The 25,984-nt window shown below is 40.6% G+C and overlaps 1 protein-coding gene across 1 annotated transcript; it reads left to right on the top strand.

Moving 5' to 3' along the window:
* The first annotated feature begins 4 nt into the window (after window positions 1-4).
* kiz (kizuna centrosomal protein) lies at window positions 5-23,391 on the top strand. The gene is made up of 15 exons (XM_071498207.1): window positions 5-184; window positions 659-721; window positions 1,281-1,443; window positions 2,809-2,883; window positions 4,245-4,851; window positions 4,968-5,205; window positions 7,991-8,110; window positions 8,598-8,762; window positions 9,925-10,075; window positions 12,119-12,275; window positions 12,754-12,816; window positions 14,135-14,233; window positions 14,773-14,842; window positions 21,987-22,033; window positions 23,078-23,391. Exons 1-15 carry the CDS (start codon window positions 111-113, stop codon window positions 23,179-23,181), a joined length of 2,196 nt encoding a protein of 731 aa, XP_071354308.1. The 5' UTR covers window positions 5-110; the 3' UTR covers window positions 23,182-23,391.
* The last annotated feature ends 2,593 nt before the right edge of the window (window positions 23,392-25,984 follow it).

Here is a 25,984-nt window from a genome sequence, read left to right on the forward strand (position 1 = left end):
CTGGGAAGCGGTTTCCATGGTAACCAACGTAAACACCAGCCGCCCTTCTCCTCCTCCTTCTCCTCCTTCCTGTTCTTGGCGCTGCATAAGCGCCAAAGCGGGCGAAAAAAATGACAAGCATAGCTCGCAGCGAGGACCACTACTATGAAAAGATAACATCAGTTCAGAAAATCATGCATCAAAGGTGAGGTTTCCATTATTGTTGTTACCGTGAACTCCGCCTGGTGTAGACCGCGGAGTTGAGTTGTGGTCTCTGCCGCCAGCTAGCCTGCCGCAGCCGCTTGTCACAGGGACATACAGCTAGCTACTTAGCTTGACTGGGGTACTGTATATAGCTAGCTAGCTCATTAGCCTGTTTACCTCGGACGCTACCTGTAGCTAACAACTGTAACGTTGTGGTGGACCTTGCATGTAAGTGAATGGAAAGCTAGCGTCACTTAACTGTGAAACATTAGCGTCCGCGTTTGAGCCGGAGTTCCCATGAAGCGAGTGCTGTTTTGTGTGGACGCAGACCGGATTCAGCATTAGCATATGCGGTGCAATTCTTTAATGAGTAAATAGATAAGTACCGTTAATGTTGCTGATAATTAGCGAGGCAAACCAAGGAAGTGCTGCAGTGGTGTGTGTGTGTGACAGTTTATCTCACTTGTGTGTGCAGGGAGAAACGGAGACTGGAGCTGGAGAGGGAGCTGTGTGCTTACTCCAGATCTGACAAAAGAATGTAAGTTATATAAATTACTATGCATTATAAATAGTTAAACTTACATTATTCTTATCCCTTGACTGTCACATTAAGTAATTTATATGACATTTTAAGTAGTGTCCTCAATATATGTAAATCAGTATTTCATATTAAATTATTTTTCAAAATGTACGATACGTTTATATATCTATATATGCATACTTTACACACTGTATAGTTGTAGTAACAGTAGATGTTAGAATTTTTAGTTGTAAAAATAAAAAAAAAGGTCCAGGTATTTGTGTTAATGGCATATATTTTATTCAACATAAATGTCACTGTTGTACTCAAGTATGTTACAGGCACAGTGCCTCTTTTCTTAAGCAGAACAATCTTGTTTTCATTGTAAATTGATTCTCATAAATATTAACATGCCAGGTCAAAACAGCAAAGCTTAGGATGATATGAGAGCTGAGAATTATATTTAAATTTAAAACATATTGTGCTTAACCTTTTCTTGTGAGAAGTCGAGCTCTTATTTTTTGACAATGCTCTTAGATAATATTTCCTTTGAATAATAGTTCTCCACTGCCTTCAGCTCACAGATAAAGTGTTCCAAACTGCGCTGTTATCTCAAGGAAATCTCTGACAGGGAAGCACGAGCGAAAATGAGAAACCTTGAGCTTCTGAGAGATGTGGAGTGCATAGAAATCAGCATGAAGGAATATAGTCCTGACCATGCCCCCCTGCAACAACAAAAGGTATACACACAATTTCATTTGTTCAGTGGAGTAGTTTTTCTCATTATGAAGTTATATCAAAAGCAAGCTGAACACCCACTGAGGTTGATCCAGGTTTAGACTTGTACTTGTACTTTAAATATTTCATCAAATTTAATTATCATTAATTCATGTTTGAATAATGTGTGTTTGTAAAAAAAAAAAAAAAAAAAGGTTACCAAATGTACTGTGACTTTAGAGCGAGAACAATAAACTCACAGATCTACAATATCTGTAGTCACCTGATCTACAATATAATAGAATTTTCACAAGGAATGTGTATTTACTAATAAAGCATGTTCACTCACATTTGCCTTAATGCTATGTTGTAATTTTAACAGAGTAGAAATATTTGCTTGCAGTTGCTCAATGTGACAATAGTAAATGCTCAAACTGTGCAATTTATCACGACAAGCAAATGAATGAAGGGGAAAACAATGAGCCAGTCAGATTATCACTTAAAACTCAACGACAGTGCTTGACAGCTTAATATCAAATTAACAAAATTGGCTAATTATGACTCGCTGAGTTAATTGCCCAATATAGAGACTCTGAAGTGCTCCAGAGGTTTAGTCATTCTCTCCCCTCAAGCAGTTGGTTTGTTTCCTCTTGATGCTTTATGAGTCCTACTTGTTTGTTGTGATTTTGGTTGTCCTGCTGCCCTTTGTTTCCATTTTATAAAGGCACCCTGATATGTTTTTTTTTTTGTTTGTTTTTTTTTGTTTAATGCAATGAAAAGCACTAGTTCTCCAATAGACAGTGAGTAAAGTGAAGTTGCACATACGCTGAGGTGGAAACATTTATATAACAGTTTTAGTCTACTCTTTGTTAATATTGGTTTTGCAAGACATTCAGAGCCTTCACAGATTCTGAAGACTTTTGCAAAAGGTCTGCTTCTGTAAACTGCTATTGTTTTGATGAGGAGGTGCGGCATGTTTGAGCTAATCCAAGTGCCCTCAACAAGACGATTAGGTTTTATTTAATTGGAGCTGGGATTAAGGCAGTTAGTCTGGCTGGTCAGATAAAATGTCACAGGCGGTCAGCAGCTACACAGAGGACACCCTCTTGGGAAAACACTTTGTGATTGACTGATGCTTGACGTTGTCACTTTTGCTGTCATACCCTCCGCTTTTATACCACATACAGATAATATTCAACAGCACTATAACAAGCGGTGCCTAGTGTTGGCATGCAGTGTCAGTTTACCTGTCACAAATATTATGATCGCCTTTCTGCATTTTTTTTCACATTATTAATTCAGAATGCACAGCAGGTGATCTGTCTGTCTGCCTGCCTGTCTGTCTGTCCCTCTGTTTGTGCATAATTCTTTATTCATATTTCCTGCAGGCTGACTTTTTCAAAAAGGTTTCCAAATGTATGGAAGAAAGGAAGAAAATGGAGAAAGATCTTGAAGCAGCAAAGGTAACGCTAGTATGCGCAACATAAATTGTAAACCACTAGTATAGTAATAACAAACGCATTTATAATTGAAAGTAGCATAATTGTAAAAAAAATACATAATCATGAATTTTACCCGCAGTATCTTCTACTGCATATTATGTGACCTCTGTTGTGTGTGTGTGGGTGTATTTTTACACATTTTGTTGTATGATAGAAAAATGGTACTTGTTTTTTTTTTTTCTTGTCTTTTTTAGTTGGATCCTCCTTTTTTGAAATGTTTACAAGGTTTATGCAAATCTCAGTTCTATCAAGCTGTGTTTTCAGGTTTAGAATAACAAAGGAAAGTAGACATTATGCCTGGTAAGTCTGTAGAGGAGTCTACATTTAAACTGTGTATCTATAATAGCACAGGTGTCTAATCCTAGCTGGTGCATCTGTACAAGCGATGTAGTTCAAGCCCATAGCTGCTTTCTCCCTTCACTTAAAGCAGTTAAAGCTCTTTTAGATGAAATGTCTAAGACATCTCATAATAACTTGGAGCATGCTGTCTAGAGCAGTCACTTGTAACTGTGTGCAAAACCCCCCTCAGCCTGTCGATATTGTAATGAGCAAAATGGTACCGTCACTCCATTATGCATACAAGCCATTGGCTTGCAGTGTGCATGTCCCTCAGGCTGCAGCATTCATTAAGGGAAGCTTACCGGGCTGAAAGCTGGAGACAGATGATAACGGGATATGATTTTCATATTTAATACATTCCTTGGAAGAGCACACGCGTGCCGCAGATTGATAGAAGAATCAATTGCTACTTTAGTGAAACACTTTCTACTTTGCCCTGCAGCTACCGATGGAATCACTCAGCCAAGAAATTAACTTTTCCTCTTTTTTTACCTACTTTGTGGATCTGCTGGGCAGGCTGCATGGTTTACAGTGAATGTTATTAAGCAGCTAACTGTTTGGTATTTAAGACGCTTATCAGAAAAGAAACAGAAGCCATGCTTTTTGTTATTATGTTTGGAGGGAGGCTTTTTTGCTTCCCTCTCTCCCCCCCTTGGTGACATTGCAGACATGAATCAAAACTTGTCTAAAGGATTTCTAATAAGATTAAAAGTTAAAACATTGATCCTGAGACATTCTTCTGAAAGATGTTGTGAAAAGAATTCTGACCTTGGCCCAAATAAGCTACACTTATTCAAAACTGTAAAGTGGATAGTTAATGTACTTCAATTGAATTTCTTTAAAAATAGACTCATTTAAACTGAGCAAAAAATTCAAGAAAATAATTTAGAGGAATTGTATTTATGTGTGAATCATTTTAATGAGGTAATGGAAAGAAATGAAAATTTTTCACGGATATATATATATTGTTTTCACATTTACAGGTGAAAGCTGTGCATAGAAAGCACCGGGACAGCTCCCTCTCTAAGAATTTTACACAATCACCAGCAGTAATTTTTATGGACTGCCAGACCTCCAGAGGGTCTGACGTTGAAGCTGGCACCAGAAGTGTACACTCACACCAAGCATTACATCGTTCACCCAATCGCAGCATGCAATCCCGCGAACGTCTACCAAGTGGCCTTTTGAAGGACTTCAGAGTTGGCGGAGAGGATGCCACCAGCAACCGAGCACATTTATCAGATGACATTTCAGGCTCAAACGATTCCCCTGACGGCTGTAATTTGAGTGACAAACATGAAAGAATGATGGCGGCGCTCCCATCTGTTTGTGCCTTAACAGGCACAGCTGGCAGTGTGCCTTTTGGAAGTGATGATGAACAAGAACCTTCACCTCTGGTGACCTTGACGGCGCCTGAGAAGAATCTGTCTCCCAGCAGCAGAGGCCCCATGAGGGCTAAGAATTCCCCTGCAGAACACACTAACTCCCAAGAGGTGGCTCATCAGCCACTCACAATGGAAGCTGGAGAGAGAGGTCTCAGCCATTTGATGCCTGAAACCACTTTTGGAAAAGAAGCTCAAGATCCACCAGGTTTGAAACGTTTTTTAAATTGTCTTTCCTGAGATCCACAGTTGAAAGCACTTTATTTTCTCCTTTTGAGGATTTAAATTAAGCCAAGTGATGCTTTGTGCTGTGTTTACATTCAGATAGATGTGAAAGTGGCAGCACACCAAGTTCTGATGTGCAGTTGTCTGAGAGCAGTGCCAGTGACCTGTCCATTTCTCTGACTCAATCTGAGCTGGAGGAGGAGGATCTACCAGAGGGTGTGGAACCTGAGAGAAATGTCACTTCTGCAGGGAGTGAAGATCACAATCAACACAGTCCAGAATCATCCCTCCACTCTGATGGGTCCAAGAACACATCTTCAGCAGTGACCTTGGAAAGGTATAGTATGTATGGCTTTACTTTGTTGTCTGGAATTTTCAAGGTGACTCAGTAGAGAGAGAAACTTTAATGTTTTCATTGTTTTATGGCACGTGCTCTTGTTTAAACTTGCAAAATGCACTCAGGTTTTTTTTTTTTTCAAGATGTAAAGCTAAGCAAGCTAAGAAAGGAGAATGTTTTGCATGGCCATGCTGGACCACAGAGGGCTGTTGATGATAGGAGCGGGTAAAGACACCGCACAGTCCTCCTTGCCACCATCACATCTGAGGGTGACAGAGAGGATTGTGGGAGTCACAGTCCATACCACCGTGCTCTTTGTAGCTCAGCAGCAGCTGCGGTGGTGGCAGTGATGCATCTTATAGGAAGAGCTCAGGACCTGTCACCAACAATATTGCCCTAATCCAAGATAATGCTGTAACAGAGCAATTTTCTGCTTGAGAGACCTCAGGCAGTCCCCAGTGGAGGAGGAAATTTGTGGCACCATAGAGTGTTCTGGAGGGTGGGCATGTGGACAGCACTTACAGCCACAAATCCTTAGCGTGATGATGGCCTCTGAGTTGAAGGATCATTTTGGATGGGGTTAGAGCGACAGAAAATCCCATGTGAATGTTTGCTTCCAGAGCCTCTGCAGTTTCCTCACAATATACAGTATTTTATGACCAGGACCTCTTATGCTCTTGAAAAAGAAGAAGAAAACTTTATTTTCTGTGTTTTTTTTTTTTTTTTGTTTGTTTGTTTTTTACCATATTCTCAGGGACAACCCGAGGTTTTAAATGTTGTAATGTTTCTGTCCTTGTTTACATTTATTATGGTTGTTTACTTTTTTATGCTTTATTTTTTAGATTAGAAACCCAATACATCATTTTCTGTAACTACTCATACAAAGAACATTTCAGAGCATTGATTAGTCTGATATGCTTATTTTAAAAATGTGTCTGGTCTATATATGTATTGATTGTAGTATGAGGGATTTTATTTTCTCTCTGGGAGTGTAGCATGTTTGTGCATGTTTGTGTGGTCTACTATAGTCTTTATATTCTGACCTCAAGAAGGACTGCATTTAGCCTGTGTCGGTGACCCAGTGGCAGGGGCTGCAGCTCTCATTGTTAACACAGAGGGCTTCTGTGTATAGGGAGAAAACCAGAGGCTTTGATGTAAAGTTCCTCGATCCTCTCCCTCTCTTTCTCTCCCTTTCTCTCTCTCTGGTAAGGTTAGAGTTTACATCGCTCCCTCCATTCAGCACACAGTCAGGAAAAACAAGTCTGGCCAATTCATTAGATTATCCCATTATATTTCTCCTCCGGCACGGCTGGGGTGAGCATACGCCTGGAATATCCTTCAGATTTCTTCTTCGAGACCCGTCATAATGCCCTCACTGTGTCCTGCTCTTTAAATATGTCGTCCCTGAACTGCTGGATGGTTCTGCTCGATTAGGGATGGCATGTCATACAATTAAAGTTGGGTTCTTAAAAATCCAATGCAAGTCTTGAAATAGCGGCGCTCAGTGTGTTGGTATTACTTGTGGTCTATTTTTCCATTCCTTTGTGTGTTATATTTGCTGTCTTTGCCACCACAGTGAGATTCCCCTGACACCAATCACTCAACGGTGAGGCCATTCCATGTGGTAAATCACCCCAGAGTCGGTACTGTACACTGTAGAGCAATATCGCTGCAGAGAGGCTGACCTCTTCCTCCTAGCTAACAATACGCTCCTGATGATGTCGACATGCGGACAACGGCAGCATCTAAAGTGAGGTTGGAGACCTTGACATGAAAGCTGGCAACAATACAATGAGAGAGAGAGGTTTGCAGAAAAACACAACTAATTCACTTTCTCCCTCTCTAAAGGTCTCTTTTTGAAGAGCATTGACAAATAAAGTGGAAAGAGAAAGATGACTATTTCAAGGCCCACACTGATAAGGGAGGGAAAAAAAGACAGCTTTTGCCTATGCTACTTCAGCCACACTGAAGAGGACTTAGCACAGACGGATTGCACACTACAGAATGTCATGGATATAATTCAAGCTGCTAGCTTAATCAGGATGTTACCAGGAAACAACCTGCAAAAAAGAGGGAGCAATTGTTTGCTGACCCCTAACCCAGGAGCCCATTACAGATTGTCATAAATTCTTTTTGGTCCCTTTTATGTAGGGGGGCTCAGGATCTCTCGGCTTGGGGTTTCTGGGAGAATTCAATGAGGGCCACCCAGAGCTTAATGCTCAAGAAAGAGATGGATTCCCAATATCCACATGCATTAGACATCCATTTCTCATTTTGCAGCCTCACCCAGCATCAGATTAAAGTGTAAATCGCTCACCAAAAGAAACCATCAAGAGGCCCCTCTAGTTTTGAACTTATTTCCTTCCACTTTTAAGTGTGAGATGATGGTAGTGCTAAAGAGAAATTTGTTTATGTATATTTTTTTAGAATAATATTACATATTTATAATGAGTTTATTTTGCCATTTTATGTTGCCATATAGCTGGTTTCAAGTTTGACTGCATCTGATTCTACAAGCTCTTGTTTTGAATGCCAGCTTTCTCATACAATCTCTTATTACATGTGGCACCATTAACAGACAGGCTTTGAATTGTTGAAGTCCTGTATAGTGGGGCTAGCATTTTAATGATCAGATTCCTCCAGCAGTCCTTGAGTGCATCAAGGAAATTGCCTGGAAAAATGTATCACAGATTTTTTTTCTTTACAAATAACAGGCATATTGATCACATGACCTCCTCCATTTCTATTTTCCTTTCACCACATTTATGGGTAATGTTTATTTTAGTCTCTCCCAGGAAGGACTCTTTAATCTGCTAGACAGCATCGAAGGACGACTCTGTGATGAGTGGACCACTGTGTATGGGGATTCTTCAGTTGATGAAAGACAACTCAATAGACTTATCAGGTATCCGCTTGCTGTCTTTCCTCAGACTTTACCATCTTATCTCTCCCTGTTGAAATTAAATGCCATGTATATTTATGTAATGGCCATAGAGCAGTTTGTGCAGATGAGGAAAACATATTATCCTACTGCCAAGGGCTCTCACTTTAGATGAAGTGTCATCACCGACATGCACACGTCTTTATTTCTGAGGGGTTTTCAAACACAGGGGATTGTTGTAGTAACCACCCTGTCGAATTGTTATTGGAAGTCAGGGAGATTGAGGATGGCGAATTTATTTCATTAGACTGGGCTTATTTTTCATAAGCCTTTTATATTTCATAGCATGATTAATTTACCATAATTGGAGTTCTCGTTGTAAAGTGCAGACAAATGTCTCGCAAAGGAAAGCTTTCTCGCTCTTTTTAAACCCAGTATATATTTATTCCCATCTATGCAAACATCCCAGTGCTCCATGGCAATAGCTGTCTGCTCTCTATATATTGGGCAGCCTTTGTAACGCTGGAGCAGGCTTGAATGACGAGGACCTTGAAGCATGCGGAGCAGTCGTCCTTCATGAGCTTCAGAGGTTGTCATGGAGCACAGCAAAGGGCTGCCTGCTACCACAGGACCTAGTGAGATCTCACCAGTCGAGCCTTGAGCCTAATGAAATAAGGTAAGGCTCCTGGTTTCTCTAAGTATCCAACACCAAAAACTAATGTTGGTGTGTTTTTTCCTTCCTTGTATTTATTTGTACTTTTTAATTGAGTCGTGTGATTGTGGGATCATAAAAAGTATTACAATTGCATTATTAGGTTTGCATTAATTATATAATGTTGTTTTTCACTTAATTTCACTTAATTTTAACAAACTGCAACTTCTGCAATCATGGAAAAAAGAAAAAAAATATATAGTTATATCATAAAACATTGTCTGTGATATAGTTTTGTATATTGTGTGTGTTTCCATTACACCCATAATAAATAGTGCTGTAATGGTACAACTCAGAGCACAAATATCAATATTCTGAAAGCTACAGAGTTCAATAGACGTTTCTCTGCTTTTCAGAGTACAGTAAAGGCGAATTCCACTTTTCAGACAAAGAGTAGAGAGCTCCCTGTGCATTTTTTTTTTTATATGACCAGACAGTGGGGGAGGGGGCATGCAGTTCAACAGTCGCTGAGATATTGCATGCTACCATTCGATACTGTCTCCCTTGTCCACAAATGTAAAGGTCATCTTTGGTGTCACCTCATGTGGTAACACTGCATCTGTGAATGTCATGAGTAAATTAAAATGCCCTATCTGTGACTTCCAGTCCTTTGGATAATGAGTAGTTGTACTCTGAGCCAAATCCATGCTCTGCTTCACTACTCTATTGATTTCAATGAGACCTTTCCTGCTGTATACTCAGTCCAAAGAAAAACATCTAGCAGTGTCAGTCTCTTTCCTGTGGAAATGCCTCCTGGTTTCTCGACCTTTTTATCCAGTTTTCAACCAGGAGATTCCTGTATGTTGCTGTCTCCGTCTATTCAGTGTTAACTGGAATTCATTAATGATCTGTATCTTCTGAAGTGTTTCAAGATGACGTAGAAAGCAGCCTTTTGGGGAGTTGGGGAAAAATTGTGCTGAAATGTATTATATTCTAATTTCTTCACATAATTGAAGTTAGTAAAACTTATCTGTTTCCCTCAGTTTTCTTGATAATCAAAGACTATTTCATTGCAAGGAGGTATAATTATGGCTTGTTTTCAGATGTCCTACTGTGTATTCAATAAGAAAGCCTTCTCTTTCTATCCCACCCATCCCACCAATCCCACCCCCACCCTTCACCACAGCACCAGCCTCCCTCCTGATGCAGCTCGGCTGTGGGAGCGCTGGTTCAAGCACGCCCTTCTGCTCAAGGAGCGCCGTGTCCTCAACACGGAGCGCTTGGTCCAGCTGTTCACGCCGCTGCTGCTGGAGCGCCATGCCACTTACAGCCACCAGGTAGCGTCGGAGGCACATACACTGCCTCTACACACACACACACAAATAGGAGGTCACACACTTGCAATTGATAGACACCCTGTCCCTAAAGCAAGCAGGCTTTAACACACACAGATGACCACAGAAGAAAAATGGCTTCTTTTTCCTTCGTTTCAAAAAGGCGAGTGTTTTTTTTTTTTCCTTCCTTTTTTTGTTTCTTTGCATGTTTTTAAAGGAAGCTGCAGTTGGTACTAAGTGCCTTCTTTGTGTCTGGTGTTTGAAACCAAGCCCTGGCTGCCTACTCATCAGATTGCTACACACGTTGACCTAGACAGAAGGGAAATCCTGACCCATGCGCTAATCGCAAATTACAGCCTCTGCTTGGCGTCTTTGATCTCATGTGGTGTATTCATCGGAGAAACACTTGCTTTTAATTTGGTATTAGCCAAAAGTATAGCCATCAGCTGTGTCCGATTGAATGAGGGAGCCATTTGGACCTTCTCCACAACGGACAGGATTATTTTAAATTTCCCACTCATTGACCTTGTGCAGATCATGCCCAATTAAACAAAGAAAGAAACTCCTCTGAAAATTCACACGTAGAGCCCAAAGATAATGTCAAGAGATTTGTCAGGAATCCCACTTTTTCACAAATTGTACCACTTTATGTGCAGGAATGAATGATCATATATGCACGCAGGTTTTTTGCGTTATTAATTTTTGCCGACTCATCTTGTGGAGGTTCTTGTGGCTTGGAGATCTTGCTCCAGTGTCCCCGACACAATGAGTGAGGCAAAGAGGGAGACTGTAGAGCCTCTTGAAAATATGAACTGACAAAAGGAAGAGAGGTACTGCCATCTCCATCACTGTGTCCAAGTGCATCAGGAAAAGCCTGAGTGAAAATCTTTCTCTCCCTTTATCTCCCTCATTCTCACTCCATCTACCCCATCTATTTCTTTCTCCCTCCCTCTATTTCTCCATCTCCCCCTTTATTTCTTTCTCCCTCTCCTCTCTGTCCTCTCATACAACAGCTTACCCTCCACACACAAGAGAAAACAGAAATTTCCATTCACGTCTTGCCACACAGCCTGGCTACTCCGACAAATGGGAGCATGCAGCTCGCATGCACACACTCAAAGAGGCCCTTTGAATATTCAAGTGCTAACAGTTGCATTCATTGATATTTAAAATGCAGTGGGTCTGCGAGAGCCCTCAACTCCCAGTACATTTGACTAAATCTAAAAAAAGAACAAAGACGGATATCGGGGACAAGGATCAAGACAGTTTTTATTGTGCAGCAGCATCAAATACCAAGTGGCAAGCTCAGATTGGCATGTGTTTGCGTCTCTTCCCCTCTCAGAAAATGAAAGCGTGTACATTGTCAATCTTCACTGCGACCTACTGATAACAACTTACAACGTACTTAAAGTTTGTCACTGTCAAAATCCTCCTGATCATCCCCTCCATATTAGTGCTCATTAAAAGTTGCAAATGGCCATCTGAGGCTGAGAGGCAGTCTTTGATCACAAAAGAGAGATGATGATGGCAGGATTTGATATGGGGGAGGGAAAAAGGAGAGAAAGGAAATCGGTGTGTGGCATCTCCCTGCTCCTCATCTCCCGGAACAGCTCCTCTTAATTGTGTATCCTCATCTCCCCAGAGATAAAAATGAGCTGGAGAGGGAGGAAGAGAGCAGTTTGTCTCAATCCTCTCAGCCAAGAGAGGAGATATCTGGAACGTGTTGCACATTAACGCCAGGGTGATTGCATTCTTTAGGCGCTTCTCTAATCTCATGGATGAGAAGAGAGGGAGAGCAAAAAAAGAAAAAAAAAGTGTGATTGAGAGGGGGAGCAGGAGCGAAAGTGTGCGAAATAATCATTTTTTGGTTAAACGAGTGAGAGAAGTTATTTTCTCTCGGCGTTTGAACACACACTACAACTGCACCTCTGTGCGAGCAGCCATGGCCAAGTAAATGACTTGCCTAATCGCCAAGAGTTCAATTTGACACTTCCTTCACAAAATGGGAACAATTAAGAATGTGGTTTTAATTTGTGCTGCTTGCAGGCCAAAGTGCTGCTGAGGACACTTCTGTCCCGGTCCAGTGAGGAGTGCCCCTCAGCAGAGGACAAGAGTGACTTGTCGTCCTCATGTGGTCCTCCTTCTCTCCGAGCTGACGGTGCTGTGAGGCCTGCCAGGCCAATGCAAGAGCAATGGATTCAAGGTAACTGAAGATTATCAGTGTGAATACACTGTGAAAATACTAATTAGACTACAGTATTTGAATGCTGGGTTTTGGTTAAATTAGTTATGGAAGAATGGCTGCATTTTACAACAATTAAAAACTCTCCTTTCGGCAAGTGATTTAGTTTCATTACAGTTGCAAGTAGATTCCCGCAAAACTCCAAAACATTCCACACTGAGTTAAGTCTGTCTCTGCACAGTAATATGTAACAAGGCCACTAATAGGAACAAATGTAGACTACTGCTACTTTTTGTGAACCACCTCTGCAGAGAACTAAAACTTTCCTTTTTTGAAAGAAATCAATTTCGCCATAGAGCTTTTTTATGAATCCCTCACAGCCCAGTTTTCATACAGCCTTCTATTCAGAGCTAAAGAAAGACCCCCCATTCCTATTTCTATCCCGAGACTCCCTTCCTCCCTGCTACTGCTTCTCACTATGCGCTTCCCTTTCTTACAGAACTACAAAGTACTGAAGAGGACAGCCAGGACGAAAGCCCTGTGGAAAGTGTTCCTATTAGAGGTAAAAAGGCATCGCTGGTGCCCCAGCATTCACACTGTCCTTATGTTGTGGTTTGTTTTCTTCCCACTGCAGTGAATAATGGGCTCTTTTACGCAATGGCTGAGGCAGGATGATCAAGGTGAATCCAGGGTCAAAGTCCCACCTGAAGAGCTGTGCTAGTTCTCTCTAATTATCTCCGAGAAAACACTAGCCGCGTTTTCAGCCTGGTCTGAGGCATTCTGGCAAAATTGATAATTCGATGGCCGGGCATAATGCAGCTGCTTTAATTGTCAGGACGCCAGGGTGGGAAGCGCAAGAGATCTGTCATCGCTTCTCATTATCTTCTAAACAATGCTCCAGCAAGGCTGGACGAAAAAAATACTAGATGTGAAGGCATTCTGGAAGCAGTTGGTGTGCCCATCCCTCAGCTGCACCTCTGAAATGTAAAGCAATCCTATATTACCCTTGGCTATCAGATTTCCTACTGGGTGTTTCATGTGCCTGCATCCCTGAGGTGCACAGCCAGCAAAATGAGTACAGTTTCCAATCGCTGCACTTAATCAAAAGAGTCATAACCAGCAAAAAAAAAAAAAGAAAGAAAGACATGACTAAAGATTTTGCAAGAAAAGGGTTTTGCTATGTTGAGCGACATCAATGTCACAATCAAATACCATGACCTTGGAACTAATAGTAATTGGCAGGACATGTGCAGCTGTAGGCCTAGTGGGATTTTTTAGACTGCATGTAAAAGCTGTGGCTGTGTAAAGTGCTGTGGGTGGAATATCACTGAAGATTGTCAGATGCACTGTAAACCTCATATGTTGATGATTAAAAGTAGTATCTTATATTCTGAAACCAAGTTAAAAATGGTAGGACTTGGTCATACAGGATCACAGTTGTGCTCCGTCCTTTGATTTGCTCTGTGTTTTAGCCACATCATTGAAACGACAGCCCATTTATTATGTACTTCTGCTCTGCTGATTTTTGCCTGCACAGTCTCCGTGCTCCTCTCAAATATGATACCTACTTTAGTGTGCCGGAAAGTAATTATGAGTGTTTTTAAAACAGAAAATCAATCATTGCCTTCCTGTTAGGGGATGCTGAGATAATGTGAGATGCTGATTGCTGTCTCATGGAAACTGTTGCTACATACTGTAGGCTTGAATCAACAGCTTAGCTGATTGAGCGCAGTGTTTTCAGACACTCTGTACGGCAGTGAGACCAAAAGACTCAGCTACTGAAGCGTGTTGTCTCAACAAACACAGAAACCCCTGAAAGTTGGAAACCTGGGTTTTAAGCAAATATTTGACAGTGACTTTGTGTGTGTGTCCCTGAACAGAGACAAAAGCATATCAGTTACTTAAACAATCAGCCATGCAGGAAAGGCTGCAGAGTTCTGAAGAGGAGGTGAAGGAGGAGGAGGAGGATGCCCTCTCAGGTAAGAGATGCGGTCCACTCTACCAGGAAAGTAGCGAGGAATTGGAGCCTTACCATTGGTCAACACTGGCATATGGTCTCACCACACATAAGGGCACACAGAAAGACAACATGTGTTATTTACATAGATGTTTGCCAAATGACAGTTAAAGCCCAAGGCTATTATCTTATCTTATTATTTAATCTTATCTTATTAGCCCAAGTTTTCTCAACCATTTTTGGCTCACAGTCTCATTTTCAGTCCTCCAAATTCTCAACATCTCATTAAATCAAGATTTTAGGTGAATTTGGGGGTGGCATGTTCTTGTGCATGGAATGAGTTCTACGTTTATTGTGTATATATATAATCTATAAATACTATGCATAAACAAATATGGTCTATGGTCTTCTCCCATTACCATGTGCGCATATCAAGAGACCCCAACATCAGTCTCTCATTAGCCTTACCATAAGTTTCTATATAAATATGCATTGTTAATTAGCTTGTGATGAGACGTCCAAACCAAATGGTTTTTATCTGGCCCTGTTTGCTCTTTTAAGGAATAAATCATGGCAATGAAGAGGACCTGGGGAGGGCCAAACGCTCCTCACATCAAGACCCTTACCCCCGGTAAGAACATTGTTATTATTCAGCGGGCCACAGGAAATGGGCCACCAGACACCAAAGTGGTTGATGTACATTTGCATGGCTGCTCTCATAATTCCCTGTTCATTTCCATAAGATCAAGGGGGCGCCACCCATTAACTCGCTTACAAAGACAAAAGGCCCCTAAAGCCCCTCTCACTCACTGTTTGCTGGGTTAAGCCAGGTTTTAGAAATCAAAAGCAAAACAGCGAGCACAAAAATAAATTGAAGTCATAATCTGACTGTCTTCAGCCTTGTTGTCAGAATGCAAACAGATCATGTCAAGAAGAGAATCAGGGACAACTGTTTTGGAAGAAGGGGACTCAAGTGTTGATAAGAACAAATGTCCTTTGATTTTTCACCCTTGAAACACATTTAGGCTGCTCAAATCAGAGTCCTAAGTGGGTTGGAAAAGAACATTTAATGATAAATAGCTTGGTGGAAGCTAACACCATCACAGTTACATTTGAATATCAACACGACTTCATCAAATCTGCAATTGCATGCCGGGTCCTCAGAGCACCTCTTCACTGCGAACCCATTTGGGCTGTAGTAATGGCTGGGTAAACGTTATGAGGAATAATCTTCTCTGATTTCATGTGATTACTGGGAACCACGCTGACACAAGGGCTGAAGTCTATATCTCCCTGGCCTGGCAAGCAGGCACTCCCAGTCTGCCTATTAGCCCAGGGAAGGGCCTAATGGGCTGGCTTTATTGTGGTCCTCATAGCTGCTGATGTCTGCCACTGCCAGCCCCAGTGACCACCCTCTTTAATAAACATGAGCCAATTTCAGGCCCAGACCCTCTCAGATGGTGTCTGTCCCCCTGTCATTAATGTGCTTAGGAAGCACATATATGTGATTAAACAACATTTGCAGAAGGAAAAAAAAGCATAAGACAGAAACAGGGAATTCTGTGAGCAGTGGTAAGATGTGGTAAGTTGTGTACACAAGTAAAATTTGGTAGTTATGCATGGCCGACACTCTAATCTCACTAAGGTTAGGGAGAAAGTAGCTGCGAGTTACCACGACCATCATCTTCACTTTGGTCATACAATAGTTCCCCCTGTTTTTTCTCTGTTTCTCTTGGACGCTTAGATTTAAGCATTCCACTTACCACAGTCACTTCCCGCGCTTTATTGCTACCACAAGTGGTCTGGAAGCCCTGCACTTGAGCAGAGGCATAACTCTGCAGCATGCTCTTGCCCTGCTTCTCCTTTCCCTCTGTGTCTCACTCTCTCTCGCCTTCTTGCCCTTTCTCCATGTTTTGCCCCCACCCTCCACCCCCCACCCCCCTCCTTCCTCCTCAATGCTACATGTTAATTATTTGCTTTATTTTGTCAGCGAGCTGATGAGTGACATCAAAAGGAGGATGGAGCTGGACTCAAAATACAAAAATGGCTTCTTCTCTGTTGTCTTAGACAATAATTATGATTTGCCAGTTAAGCCTAGACTACAGCAGAGGGATTGTAGTTTAAAGCAGAGGCTTTGGTGCAAAAAATGCATTTATAGCTCTTTGTGAGGCTCCTCATTATGTGTGGGCCCGATTCATTAAGTAATTGGTTTGCAGTTGTTTACATGAGTATTAAGGCCTTCTATTCAGGGCCTTTGAGAGATACATTGTGCAAATGTTGCATGTTATGAATGCAGAATGAGAGGCGGGGGGCCAGTCCTATTGGCCAAACACTGCACTCGGCTGAAAAGCGAGAGAAAAGCACTGGGTGCTGCTTTGCATAGCAATGACTAGGGCCTTAATAAGCTTTACAGATTAAATACATGCAGTCTATACAAGATGCAAAGAGATACTCTTAACACATTTATATGTGCTCATTTCACTATTATGGCGTTCGAGAGAATTGAGGTCTTTCATATTCTTTTTTTTTTCCTCCCTCTCTCTCTTCCTTGCTCTCTCTCACACAGTGTTTTTCAGTCCAATACTTTTATAGAATGTGCTGTTTATTGTATTATAAGTCGTGGGGAAGCGACTGATCTGCAACATTTATTAAGGATTTGTCCATTAGAAATCTTTTGCTGTCTTTGTGAGTGGCAAAGTAAAATCACTTTGTGGTTGAGTGGGGATGAAAGGAATAATGCACGAAGGAGTGAGTCTTAATAAGCAGCTGCACTCCATGTAAAGACCACTTGTTCCCCTTTGTATGCGAGTGCATGCCACTGCTTCCTCTCGTGCAAAGCATCATTGTGCTCCTTTCTACTGTAGGCATTTCAGATGCCACTCCTTTCTTATTTTTATTTTAGGTTTTTTAATACCTTCTTATTCCCCTCCCTGTTTTTGATCCTAAAAAAATGTTTGAACATATGTGTGTGCGTGCGCACACACACACACACACACACACACACACACACACAAACACACAAAACAAAATCCTCCAGCCATCAGCCGGTGTGATGATTGTGGTGCCTAGTGCCTGCTTGACAAAAACCTTGACTCAACAATTAGTGGTTTACAGCTTTGCCTTGGACAACAGGATGTGCTCAAGCATTCGACCCTGAATCACTCAGAGTGTCAAAATCAGAAGCTCTCACTCTCTCTCTCTCTCTCTCCCTCTCCCTCTCTCTCTCCCTCTCTCTCTGAGGAGGTGATGTGCATGGATCTCTGACAGCTCACTGGGAGGAGGGATGGAGGGGTGAGAGGGACATGAGCTGAGAGAAAGCGGTGGAGGGGAGGGGACGTAGAAAGAGAGAGTGGGAGATAGAGGGAGACAGAGAGGCAGTGATGGACAAAGAGGGATTTAAAGACCTGGCCTAAAATCCAACAGTGAGTCAATGAGAATACATGTTAACACTTCAACTGAAAATGTATTACTTAGCAGTGTGATACTTATGACGGTGGACGCACCATCAGGCATGTGGCAGCACTGTACCTCTGTGGTTATTTGGTTTGGAGAATATCTCCATGGCTTTTTTACTTGACAGTAAATTAGTTTATCCTCTCCTTGAAGACCAGAGAAAACCATTAAAATCAGGTCAAACAAGGCAGTGACTGTAGAGGAAGGCAGCATTTAGAGGCTCCAGCCAGAGGAGGTCACTGTCCTACACTGGCTGTCTGCAACCACTGAAGAACGTCTGATTACGGTGGCCTTTAGGTGCTTCCTGAGCTTTATTTTTTGCTCATTTCAATATAGTCTTAGGATTTATTTACAGGTCAGTGCAAAGTCTACACAGCAAACATCACTTTTGTCAAATAAATGAGTTGTGATAGGGAGATAGGGGCAAAAAAGGTGGATAAAATATTCAGGTTTGGTCATTTATTAGGTTGTAGTTTCTGATGATGTTTTGTTGGGTTAGGGTTGGGGTTATTTTCTTCACATTCTTCAGATACTGATGCGTGTGTGTTGGACAAGGCAGCAAATGTTTGCTCACATAGGTTACAATGTACAAAAAAAAGGTAACATGAGATGAATGATCTGTCCTTCAGCCATCCCTTGCACTGGCTGTCTCCACTAGACTGCCACCAGTCAGGAGGAGAGCAGGCTCTGTTGAAATCATTGGCCCAGTGCCTCTTCCTCTGAGTTGCAGTACTTACTCATTGCCAGCAGAGAGCACTCACATGTTAGAGAGTGCCCACTCACAGTGCACTCACAGTTGCCTCTCACTGTTTGCCCCCACTGAGGGCTATATCCTGCTACCATTCAGGCCTGGTAGAGTACATCTAAACGGAGCCTAAACAATGTTTCTGTGGGGTCATAGCTGGGATGGGAGTAGGAGTTGATGGGAATGATGAGGTGATGGGTCTCCCTTTACCTTTAGACAAGCACCGCTGCGCAAAAGTGCTATTGTGCTATTAGCATTTGTGCGTGGGTGGCAGGAGCTTAAAAAAAGCCAGGGTAAATAAAAGCAGTTTTCTAGCCATCGGTGTATGCAAGCCAGTATTAAATGCTTGGTAAGCATTATTTGCTTTGATAGTCCTCACATTCCCAAATGTGATTATAGGATTATAAGTGAAATCTGTCTTCAGTGACTCAAATAAACAGATTCCAGTCTTACACTGGCAATTAACACAGTTTGAGAGGACAGTGTTGTTCTGTATGATAATGTTTTTGTCCATGTGCTGTTGGATGTTTTTGTCAAAACAATGACAACACTGGACACATTCTTGTAAAACAGACAAAACAGTTTAGATGTGCGATTGCAACCTTTGCACTTTTCTAAATTTCTGTGCTGCTATAACAGTAGTACATAAAAATATTCAACATGGCATGTTGTTTCAGCTGCACAGGCCTCTTTCTGACACAGTAATCTCATCTAACAACACTTGTATTTCTCAGAAATGTGCATTAGTAGTTGTAGAGTATAGTAGAGATACCAATAGATGTAGTTTTCAGTAAAACAGAGACAAGATCTGAGGGACAAATAAAGCAAAATGTTGCAAAGAAGGAAAAGGAAATATTCTGCTCTGATTCTAAAAAATGTAGAGAATACTGTCCAAACGTATCCTGTATATCACAGTGCCTCAGATTTCAGTAAGCTGCGTTTCACTGTTCTACACCATTGGTACCAATTTCACCCTTACAATGTGCCTAAGACATGTAGTCACATGATTGTCCTAAATTTGATCATTTGAATTTGTTTTTTCCCATTGTGGGTCACTGCGTTCGCTGCCAGTATTTTTACAACCTGACCGAAAACATGTGACAACAAACCTCATTTGAAAATGATTTCAAAATATGTAAATGGAAAACCTTTCCAAAAAATATATTATTTTCCACTAAGGTCCAGTTGTGTAACGTGTATGAAGTTCATCATACAATTTTAAAGGTCGTCGTGGATTGCAGCAGACACAAAAACTGTTAAAACATGAGATAAACAACAATATGAAACGATTGCAAAGGCCAGAGAATGAGAATGAGCGAGGCATTGGAAAAAGGAGGACATTACAATAGCTGTAATTTGCATCATTTTACACATTACATTCACCTCTGTCTACCAGAGCTTGTAAAACACTGGTCAGCCCAGTCTTACATATTCAGATCATTGCCTCAATTAAGGGAAACTCAGCAGAAGATGAACTGGCATAATGTTTATGGAAACGGAATATTAGATTGGTGGGGTCAGATCCAGACTGGGCTCTCTATGGTAATAGCCCTGTCTTGAAATCAGCCCTGTCCCTCACTGAAGTGGAACAGCTGATAGTCCATTCCCATTCTGGGATGAAGTTCGAGAAAAGAAAAGCCCAATTTACTCCCCGTAACAGCTATTATTGTGGCAAAGGAGAGGAAGTAATCGTATAGATTATTGCTGTATTTTTGCTTCTGCAGGGTCTGGTCAAGATGTGTTGCCTAACAGTTGTAAATGGATGCACTAGTCCCTGTGGTTTTTGTGCTTCAGCGTTTGTACTTTAGCTCTTATTCAGTTTAAAAAGCTGAATGTAGATTCCAGCTACATGTGTCCACCATTAATACACTGTCAATATATCACGACTCTGTGCTATAGTTTTGAGAGAAAAAATATTCTTATTGTTATTTCTGAAAAGCAGCAAAACATTTTTGATTTTATACACTCTATAAAAAGTCATTTTTACAATTTACTTGTATATTAAAGCACTTATATGCAACTACATGGATTGTAAACCTACAAAAACTCGTACATAATCAGGATATTTTCTTTCATTTAAATCATTTTGCACATGGCCATCTGTCAGTCTTGTTTGGCCAGTAGCAAGTAAAAAAGATCACATTTGCTGTTCCTAAACATAACATAGTTGAGGGAGATATTACGAGCCAAAAACACTATCTACCATAATTTTGGACTCGAAATAGGCCACACTGAAAGATGCTCACTGTCTGCATTACTCTCCTTTCACCGAAATGTGTGTTTTTCACAAGATCACATTATACATTTACTAAAGCACACATTTTTGGCAACCTCTGTTTCAACAAAACACAACAAACAGATAGGTGAATGATATGTCACTGTGTTTTTTTCCTGTTTTACTTGGAACTTCTTTATTTACTTAGCCTCTGCTTTGATTTGGTAGCATTTTAAGTGTGGAGCCTGAACAGAGGCAAGAACCATCCAAACGTCCTGTAAGAAGTCCTATCAGCATATTAATATAAACATTTGAAAGATTACAATCTAATGATTGTACTGGCTCTATTGTATATTGCTTATAGCACAAAGCAATCTGCTCACAGTTTGAGATGGGAGGTGCATCTCTTTTCTCTCATTCTGCCTTGAGTGGTACAAAGCAGCAATATATAGTTTAGAAGATGGCAATTGGAACGCAGCCAGAGTAATTTGGTCCTTATCCTCAATGTACAGTCACATGTGCCAAGACTTAGCTGAGGGAGAGATGAGGAGATGAGGGTGATTGAGAGGATGACAATCAGAGAGGTCATGGGTTTGAATTGATGCAGATGGAGGAACACACCACATGACGTTTTTTTGCTTGAGCTCATCTGCTTAAAACTGTGCATGCATCTTTTCTCTCCTTGCAACAATAGCGTCAGCACAGCTCGATATAGAAAGTCCAAACAAATAAGCCATATGGATATGTATGCTAACCCGGGAGATGATGAGGATATATTGTGGGGTTTTGAATAGGCTCTGTGATGATGTAAATTAAAGAGGAGGCCTTTAAAAGTGGAAGCGGGGGGGGGGGGCTTATTGCATATGCATTGAGGTAGATCAAAGCCTTTTTCGGAGGGCACACATTTACATAGCGATATCACCAGAGCTATGGGAACCTGGCAACCCTGTCTTTGGACTATTTTTGAATAAAGAGGGCCTTGTAGAAGTCCTTTGGCACAATTAGAACAGGAGTCAAGGAAGTTCCCTCTGCTGTACTGTCTGAGCTTAGCCAGCAAATACCCCACCCACCCACCCCCATTTTTGTCATAAAGTTGTAGTATTTGTCCACAGTAGATTGATTTTGTAAGCCTCTCAGTTGTATGACCTCTGTGGTTATTTTTGTATACTTTGCTTGAACCAGTTCTAGCGAATTCTTTCTAAACTAGTTTATTTCATATGCAGTTATGTTGTTTTATATCTGCGTGAAACGATAACCTCAATTTTTTCTTCTTAGCTATTCTTGCTGTAAAGTAGTGGGTCCTTTTCAAAAAAGTCAAAGGTAGTGATTTTACAAGGCTATTAACTGTCTCTGTGTTTCCAGGAGGGAGAAGACTTGCTCAAAGGCTCATTCTGCTATACGGTCAGAAGGTGAGTATAGACAAAGTCATTTGAACTGCGTGTTAAGACACTATCAAAAAAAGGTTAATTACATCAAGCAGATCACGATAGAGAGGGTTCATGCATTAACAAGTATGAAATTATTGTTAATTTTGAGTTTCACAAGTACATCAACTGTTAAATGAAATTTCTTTGTAAATGCAGCCATGCCTTTTGAAGATGTGTAAATGAAAAAACTGACCTTGAAGCCAAATGCTTAGATTTAGATTTAGAAAGCTTAGATTTATGTTGTCAGCAAGCACTACTTAATCCTCTGATGACTATCTAAAAAAATATGCACTCTTACATTACTGATCAAACCTTAAACAAAAGCCCAAGGATTGGGCAGTTTATTAACTACTATAAATAATTAACTGATTCTAATCATTTACAGTTAGGTAAGAATCCTTGTTATGAAATGTATATATATTTTTGTATCCATTTAAATGAAGATTGTTTCTAGATCCAGCTGAGATTTAAGTTGCAGATGGGAGTTGGTATCTGAATTAATCTCAGTTCTTCTTAAGTAGCATCTTTTGCTACAGTACACTCATTATGAAAGTGAACCCAAGTATCGCTTCCATTTCTTTAGACCTGAGCTGCAGCTCATAAAAAAAAAAAAAAAAAAAAGAAATGAATAATGAAAGCTTCTGAATGTGGCTTGAGCAATTAGACCCCAATTTATGTGCTTTTTGGGTTTAACAATCACACCAACATTTAGATTTTTACAGCTGTGATCAGATGACCCAAGATGTAATTTATCTCCATGAGTGAAGAAGACCTAGATTAAGCACATCTTAGAGTGTATGAAAGGTAGACTGTTAACATTTTCATTATGAAACCAAACTCAAGGTAAGATTTCGCTTTAGTGTATTCAAATCCTGTAATGGTTATAAAGATAGTGTAGAATTGGCCAGATATCAAAATTATGTAGAAGATGTAAAAGGTTACACTTCATTTGAAGCATGGAGCGGTAAACATTGTCCTCAAATAATGTTGCCTTTTATGTTTTTTTCTGTGTACCTTTTTGTATAGCTTTCTGGGGGGACTCGGATGATAGCAACGCTGAGATTGAAGCAGCCTTACGTCCTCAACCTTTCAACACAAACAACGACGACACTGATGACTTCTATGACTGATATTTCCCCGGGGATACTTTTTAAATGCACTACATTATATCGCTGCAAAATTCCAGGCAGTTTGGCTCACAGTAATTCACCCCCTGACCATTATTTTAGTGGTCTGCATTGTAAATCATATGCACACTGTATCGTAAAAACAAATAATAAAGTTGACAGCTCTCACGCTGGGTAAAGTATGTGAAGAGTTGTCCAACACTCTGATGTTAACCCTGCTTCAGTCTCTTTATCTGAACAACTCTCCCAGCTCATAATAACAGCTCGAAATAGATTAAACTGATCTTTTAAAGCGATTTGTTTGCACTAGGCTGAAAATCATGCATTTTGAATGCCGCAAGCATCTCCGAGTGCTCTACCTCCAGCATGCTCGAGTGTAGTGATGTGAGTCACCTGTGAAATGACAAAGCACAATGGCCACTCCGCACGCTGCTGCGCGACCCATGAACCTGCTGAAGAGGCCCATCTCCCAGGGCACAAAGTGTTGCGGCGCTAACAAACTCAGAATATTTAGTCCCTCCAGCAAACGCACTACACATATTTTCACAGCTGCTTCTTTAATAATTGCACCCGTGTTAAAGAAATACAAAGATATATGTCTGAAACCCTCTGCATTATTGTGCAAATGAGTCATGAGTGGCAGAATTTTTGCTGAAACCACATGATGGAGTCTTCTGCAATTTATCATTTTGCAGCACATTGAACATTCTGTATCTATTAATAACTCAGAGCTGCTGTGTGGGAGGCTACATTCCCAAGTTTACATTTATAGTTCATTATGTCTGTAGTGTAAATTTCCAAAACTGCCATTCTGGGATGTGGTAAAAGCCCCTGGCATTCAGTGTCAGCAGGATTCCATTAGTCAGCTTTAGGTGACTTTACATGCCTGAACCTTTTAAAGTAGGACTCCACATTCATTACCAATAATGGCTTCAGACAGCCCTGACCCACCACAGAAAAGGGACTGTGGCAGAATAATTTGGAGTTTGCTAAAAGGCTCCCTAACATAATATCCATGTTAAGGAGCATGTCAACAGATACTTGTGTGCGACAGATAGCTCACAGTGGAAGTGGAGTTATATTGTACTAATGTGTACTAACACAATAACATTTTTAAAAAGAACTTTTCTGATTCCATGCCAGACAGACGATGGTGATGATAACATCCAGCTCATTCTTTTTTAGCGCGTGTGTAGTCAGCCTGTCACGAGGGGATGTGTAAGGTTTTATTTTTCAGTTAAGGGGTATTATCCACGCAGTGACTGACTCAATTACACTGTCAGCTTTGCCACATTACTTGATCTATCACGTTCCGGTTGACATTGGCTCCAGTGTTTTAGTGAAGATGGTCCATATTTATGTTGATTGAACCAATGGATATACTGTAAATGTAGATTGTCTCTAGAATGAAGGATGCTGGAAAATGAATATTTTTTTAATCATGGTCCCACTTGTGATTTCAATGCAGAAAAGCATTTTCTCATTTAATTCTGTTCCACAACTCAAATTCTGATGACACTAAAAATAATCAATAGGTCCAAATTAGGAGTGCTTTTCTTTATAATAGCAAATGTTGATACTGGGACTCTAGGAAATTGGTCCCAAAAATTAGTAGAAAAATGTTTTTGGGGTTCATCTGATGCTTATTTTGAAATTATTGCTTATAGTGAAAATAAATAGCATGTAATTCCACAAAGCCACTATCTCCATTTTCAGGTCGTCTGGGTGCTTTCATATTAAAGCTAAAGAGAGGTTTTATGGCTTTTTTATGCCTGCATTGCAAACATGTTCATTATTAATGCTTTTATAGTAGTAGTAGTATTAGTTGTAGTGGCGGTAGTTTACTGTAGCACAGATTTTTGTAAGAGTCGACATGACTGACATTGGAATTGGTTGAAAAATATATGGGTGGGTGTGGACTTTAGAGTTCCTTGTGTGTTTCTATAAAATGAAAAACTCAAGGTTTGCCTCTTTATCAAATGTGAAGGTACCACAAATCTAGACTTAACTGTCCTTGATCACAATAATAACATGTCAGCTAAAGTGCAATATTCAAATTATTCCCACTGGTTCAATGTGAAACCAAAGTGCAGAGAGATTGCTTGACGGCAAAGACATTTAGTTTTCAGATTAAAATAAAAAGTAGAATTGTTACAACAAGGAATCCTAAACAGAACATCAGTGAGGAGCAATGTCAGACATACAGAATGTTTCAAGTCAGATTCTCTTTCCTTGAGTAAAATTTATTGCATATTACCAACCACATGGGCTACGAGAGAAGACTTTTTCTTCATCATTGGCTTTGAAATTGAATTGGTAACTATTTAGACTGATGATTTGGATTCACAGTGACTCACTGATGCTAGCTTTTAATGTGGTGTTTAACATGATGATTTGTTACCCATTTACTAGCAGTTGAAAAAGGTATTTTAGCTAAGTTAGTCAGCGTAACAATAACAAGCACAACAACCATGTCTGCTGGTAACATAATGTGTGAATACAACTCATGTTTTCACTGAATACTATGATTCACTCTAATGTGCACATAGAGCTCTACTTCTGTAACAAAGGTCAAGGTCTAACCATGAAGTTTTGCTTAGATATAGAAATACAGTGTCCATAAAAGTAACTTGCTGGTGTGCGTGACAAAACAGTCAGACAACATTTCAGTACTGATATAACAGAAGAACTAACTCGCGCAGCTACCAGACAGCAATGACATATATAAGGTAGCAAGATAGTGGATTCCTGTACATTCAGCTTATTACCTAAACTGCACAAAGAAAAGAAAAATCTGAACTGCACC

This window comes from Trachinotus anak, unplaced genomic scaffold, assembly GCF_046630095.1.
Source record: "Trachinotus anak isolate AG129_WGS33_773 ecotype Australia unplaced genomic scaffold, CSIRO_AGI_Tana_v1 ptg000015l, whole genome shotgun sequence".
NCBI lineage: Eukaryota > Metazoa > Chordata > Actinopteri > Carangiformes > Carangidae > Trachinotus > Trachinotus anak.